Source organism: Monopterus albus, unplaced genomic scaffold (genome assembly GCF_001952655.1).
Source record: "Monopterus albus unplaced genomic scaffold, M_albus_1.0 scaffold134.1, whole genome shotgun sequence".
NCBI classification, from domain to species: domain Eukaryota; kingdom Metazoa; phylum Chordata; class Actinopteri; order Synbranchiformes; family Synbranchidae; genus Monopterus; species Monopterus albus.
Genome location: NW_018128014.1, coordinates 2,365,565 through 2,371,549, shown reverse-complemented (window position 1 = coordinate 2,371,549; position 5,985 = coordinate 2,365,565). Strand labels below are relative to the sequence as shown.

The following is a 5,985-nucleotide window of genomic DNA, read 5'->3' as shown; positions in this document are numbered from 1 at the left end:
TGCACTGATGATCAAAAGAATCCCGTGGCTGTTCATTTCAGCTTGTTGAAACATGGTTTATCTGCACTGAGATGTACTGGGATTGAACATGTACGAAGCCTTGGACGGGGGCGATATTACAGTTTTTTTTTTTTTTGATTGCTTTGAAGCAGCCGACAATTGAAACTCCACATTTTCAAAACAGTTAACACACCTGCCTAAACAGTATCACTGATGGCAAAATGACACATTTTGTTTGCAAAAGGCTCTAACCATGCCAAAACATTTAAAATATGCAACAAAAGCAAATTTTGCCTTCAAACAACACAGCTTGCAAACAAGTATATGAGCTCTTTTAGTCAGTCATTACACAATGGACAGCAAAATACACAACTCAGTGTGAATCGGTGCACCATTGCTGGTCATTGTAGCCTATAGCCAGTGCCATTTGTCTTTCTATATAGGCTGTGTCAAATTAGCCTTTTTGCAAAGAATTGGATCCAGAATAAGAAATACTTTGATACAATTTTTATTGAATACATGATCTTTCTTTTTTAACTGTGGCTGAAAACTGAAATACCGCATATAATAACTAAATATTACAGAAAAAAATGTAAACCAAAATACAGTGAAATCTATTGTAAAACATAGCCACTACTCAAACTCAGTCTCTTCTGTCTTGAGGATGGGGCCACATGGTCTCATCCACATCACATTCAATATCCTCTCTTGCAAGGCACCTCTTCTTGCATGCCTTATCCAACTTTGACATTCCTCTGCACCTATTTGTTGGGCAGCCGCAGTGTCCAGCCTCTCTAAGAGAAAGGCCATGATTGATACGTGATCAATAATAGTTGCCCGAATTTCATCTGAAACTTGAGCCCTTCCAACTACACCTCCCCCTCGCAGACGGACTCCTCTTCCTCGGACTCCTCTACCTCTTACTCTCACTCTCATCTGCCTTAGACCTCCTCCATCCATGCTGGCAAAGAACAACAAGAACCTGGCCCCCTTTTTATCAGGCCTACAGACTGATTGCTGATTGAAGATTTGTGTGAAGCAGTGTCAAACAGGTGCTTTAGTGATTTCACACTGATCTTGGTAGTTTCTAATAGTTAGGAATAGATGGTTTCTCTTTGGTTACCATAGCTAAAACAATGGAGTTTGGACTGTTTGAATGACATCCGTGTTAACTGTTTTGCAAAAGGGTGGGAAAATGTGTCAATCCAATGAAAACATGTTTACACATTTGTGATATGTGTCTTCTGCTCTGCTGGGTTAGTGATGATGAAAACTGAGTGGGTCCTAGTTTCTTTAAACAGGTCAAAGCAATCGAGAAAAACTGTAACAGTGTCCTTTGGAAGAGGGAGGCGTTTTACATTTTCACTCTCAATACTTTGTCGCCTAAAGGCTTAAATTTAGATTTTGATCCAAAACCATTTTGTAGTGTGGTTAATATGTTGCGTACTGGTCATGTTTTGGCCAACTGCTGAACTCAGATTAACTAGTTTTTAAATAGGATTTTTCTCCTTTTCTCATGGTTTATCATGTGTGATTGTTTTCTCTATTGTATTTGTTTGTTTTTTTTTGATTGCTCCCCCATGTTGACGTCTTCTGCTCCTTTGGCGGGGGGCTGTCGGACATTGTATTTTAGTCCCGTCCTGACGGATTCCTTTTAGAGGAAGATTGTCTTCAGATTAGTCATATTGAAAACACCTGAGTGGCATCTTAGCAGGTGCACATAAAGATCAGACAGTACCCAGAGTCTGTCCTGATGAGTCCGAAGCCTCATCAGCTCTCTAATTAATCTGCACTCTGCATGGTTCACATAATGACCCACCTCCACATTCTGTGTTTTTCTTCTTCTTCCAGGTTTGTGAAGGAGAAGAGGCCAACCATCTCCCCCAACTTCAACTTCCTGGGCCAGCTGCTAGACTTTGAGAGGAAGATAAAGAGTCCTCACTGTACAGAAACTAAACTAAAGTTGCTGCACCATCAGGAGCCAAGCTGCAACATCCCTGCTCAGCCAGAGGACCTGGAGCCTGCAGCCTGTCCAGAGGCCCCTGTGGGCCCCGGCCCAGCCCTGCTAGAGCCCCTCACCCTGCCCTGTGTTTTAGCCGACGCCCGAGAGGAGTGTTTGCTGGCTCAAGCTCTGAGTGGCCTGCAGCTCACTGATGGACCCGAAGACAACGCCCGGCTGAAGCGCTCCTTCTCTCTGGACATCAAGTCATATGGTGAGCCAGGTGGAAACGCCACTCACAGAGTGTTTGTCCCTCACGGTGGACCAGGAGATGCCACTGAGTACTACAAACCATCTGGCTTCAAAGAGGCCACCAGTAAACCCTGTCAGTTCTCCCCGGTGGAGGAGGTTTCAGAGCAGTCCACGCCAGAGCACAGCCCTGACAAGGAGGAGGCCCATGGACCACCCCCGGCCTCCAGCGGCTTCACCAACCCTCCGCCTGCTGCTCCGAGCTGTTCACACCAGCTGCACCGGAGCGGCAGCATGGAGGAGAATGCTACCAGCTTCCTGTTTGGCCTCTCCCGCAGTCAGCAGCATCTGGCCAAACCGCGGCCCAGCGGGGCCCTGAAAGGCTGGCACTCGGACATCCTGCTGGGCCCCGTCACTGTCTCCAGTTCCTCCCTGGCTGGTGGCTGGTACCTCTCCTCCGACTCCACGCGTTTTTACTCCACCTCCATCCTGAGCGGCGGCGGTGGAGGCTTCACAGCCTACAGTTGCGGCCATGGCCTGGAGGCGGTGCGGCGGCGCAGTCGGCAGAGGACAGGTGACCGTGGAGACTCGAGAAGGAGTTGGCACGAGGAGAGCAGCTTTGAGAAGCAGCTGAAACGACGGAGCTGCCAGATGGAGTTTGGAGACGGGATGACAAACAGCAGGTCCAGAGAGGAGATGGGGAAGGTGGGGAGTCAGTCGAGCTTCTCCGGCAGCATGGAGATCATCGAGGTCTCCTGAACCTGATCCTGAAACTCTCTTAGATGTTTTCAGGCAGGAAGAGTCTGACGGACGCAGCTTCGACTCCATTGACATCAGAGGGAAACGGTAACATGCAGCGTCACAGAGCGCTGTGTCACCAGACTGAGGGGAGCTGTGAGCTGGGCCTGAAACGTTTTCTGAAAATCAGCTGTGAAGAAATCGGGCTCATAGATGAGAGGACACGTTCATCAAACATATTTTTTGAACGCAGAGAATGCCAGAGTCTGCTGCAGATAGTGATGCATCATAGGTCTTTAGCCATTATGTTGCTAGGCTAATGAGATTCTTCATGCAAGTTTACAGTGTGTGTCCGAGTCAGTCGGCACTAAAGGTTCTGTCTGACACCTGCTCAAACGTGTTTCTCCCACTAAACAGGAATAGTCAGAACATTCTTTGTGTGGAGCTCAGAGCCTGAAGTTAGAAGTAACACCACCAGCCAGAGAAAATATTGAATATCTGATCCTTTGTCAGAGTAAAGACAGACAAGGAGCGAAGCTAGATGGAGATTTTCTGTGGTCAGACTCGTACCAGAGACACCGTGGTTTCTGACTGGGGGTGTGACAGTTCTCCACATCTTGATTTATAACCGCAGACGTGATCACGTATTTACCACTGGACCAAAACGGTCGTGACACATGCAGACGGAAAACGAAATAATAGATGTAGTAAAGTACAAAATATACAGCCTGCCCTGAGTTTGGGGTTGGTGGGTGCAGAGTGGGTACTCCCCTATTCATGACCGGTGCTGTAACTCCAGGCAGGGTTGCCATTTTGCCTTGAAGTGAAGAGATGCCTCCCGCCCAAAGCCTGAACATCTGCAGTTCAGTGGTCACTTTATTAGGTACACTAAACTAAATCAGGTTCAGTCTAATCCAATAAATCTTTCTTCACGAAGGTCATAATAGTCAGTTTGAACAGTGCTGCATTATACGATCATGTTTATTCAGCCTCACCAATATAAATGGGATGGACAAAATACCAGAAACGGCTCTCTGTTTAACACAGTCCAGCTGAACAACAACACAAAGTGCAGCCTCCACAGTCATCACACAGGTGAACCAACATGTCTGAGACACAGTCTGAACATTATCACCTTCATGAAGAAGGATTTACTATAGGACTGACTTAGATGACTGTAGTAAGAAGTCGACAGGCCGCCGCTGTGTGTTGCTGTGGTGAAAGAACTCTGAGCCTTTAAAGTGTCATCTGGTTTGTGGAGCCCCTCCTGCATTTTCTCACAGACACGAGGAACCAAAGTGAAGCCTATAGACGGAACGTTGGTCCTCTGCTCTGTTTCTCCTCTGAGCGTCAGCAGTGCCTCACCATCTAAATCCCCACTTTGTGTTTTAGGGTTAGTGATGGCGAGATTTCAGGTGAACGGCTCGACCTGAGGACGGGCTCAGTCAGGATGTGAGTAACAGAGGCTGGGACTCTTGTTGAGACGCTGAGAGGGTTTAGAACATACTGACGGTGGATCACTCAGTTAATCTTGCACTACTGTGGTGTGGAAAATGGCTTTGATTCAAAGAGTATAAATCAGTAAAGAGAAACAATGCAGTGTTTCTGAGTGGTTTTCATGCTGTCAGTCCACTTCCTGCTGTAAATATGAATTCAAATATTTCCTGTTTTTATTTTGACCTCTGTCACAAGACGAGTATTTTTATCGGAGAGCCTAATGTCCCTGAAACTGAAGTGTATTTGTGGTATCTCAGAAAGAGTCCTCCCAGTTTTCTGATTTCTCTTCTAAAGTGCTGAATCACTTCCTTCTTATATCTAAGTTTAGATTTACAGTTCAGCGGTTCTAATAGGTTGTTTTTTTTTTAAAATGAGGATCCATGAGGCTTAACAGTAAAGTAGTCTTCCAGGGTTTGACTACAGTCAGGGAAAAAATTATTTGAACCCCAGCTGATTTTGTAATTTTGCCCACTAACAAAGAAATTATCAGTCTACGATTTCAATGGTAGGTTTATTTGAACAGTGAGAGACACAACAATAACAAAAAAATCCAGAAAAATGCATTACAAAAAAAGTTATAAAGTCATTTGCATTTTCATGAATGAAATAGGTATTTGATCCCCTATCAGTCAGCAAGATCTCTGGCTCCCAGGTGTATTTTATACAGGTAACGAGCTGACATTGGGAGCCCTCTCAGCTCGTTACCTGTATAAAAGAGACCTGTCCACAGAAGCAATCAATCAATCCAGATTCCAAACTCTTCACCATGGCCAAGACCAAAGAGCTTTCCAAGGATGTCAGGGACAAGATTGTGGACCTACACAAGGCTGGAATGGGCTACAAGTCCATCGCCAAGCAGCTGGTGAGAAGGTGACAACAGTTGGTGCGATTATTCGCAAATGGAAGAAACATAAATTAAATCAATAAAGGAACAGGAGTGCACTGGTGATGCCTCCGCCCCAAACCAACAGCATGAGGTGAGACATCACTTGGAGAGCTCCCTGACTTTTAGTGCAAAATCACTGGATTTCCCATAATGCAACTGGATAGGCTTTCGTCTAACTGGGGAGACACACTGGAAGCGTCTCAGGCTACAGATTAGAATTCCATTATGTCAAATGAGTCAATCCACACCGAATCTGAGACATGTGCCCTATGAACCCTCATGTTTTTTTTTTGTTTGTTTTTTTTTACTCTTCACGTCTGCTTTCCCCTCTGCTGCATTTAGTCAATTATAATCTCCACATTCAGCTGGTTAAATCACACAAATCCTGTTGTTTTTTTGTTTCTACGACTGATCAGGCTGCTTCGGTTTCACTTTCTCCCTCTGTAACGAGCGGGGGGAAATCGGTAACATCAAATCCATAGGCTACATCAAAACACGATTTCTTTCTGATGATTTTACATGAAAACTATTTTTGTCCAGTCCACTTGTCTTGTTGGTCGGCCTGGTGAAGCCTCTGCCTGGCCGCTGTCCTGCTGACAGACAGACTGCTGTTCTGATGGCTTAAAGACAGAACTCACGTCTCTCTTTCAGTGTGTTTTCTGTTATACCCACTGTG

At 45.5% G+C, this 5,985-nt stretch overlaps 1 protein-coding gene across 1 annotated transcript in view; it reads left to right on the top strand.

The window, feature by feature from the left end:
- dusp16 (dual specificity phosphatase 16) overlaps window positions 1-4,528 on the top strand; it is a 21,966-nt gene extending 17,438 nt beyond the window's left edge. The window contains exon 7 of the mRNA XM_020613421.1: window positions 1,852-4,528. Within this exon, the coding sequence (XP_020469077.1) occupies window positions 1,852-2,947 (1,096 nt within the window). The 3' untranslated portion in view covers window positions 2,948-4,528. The remainder of the gene's footprint in view (window positions 1-1,851) is intronic.
- The last annotated feature ends 1,457 nt before the right edge of the window (window positions 4,529-5,985 follow it).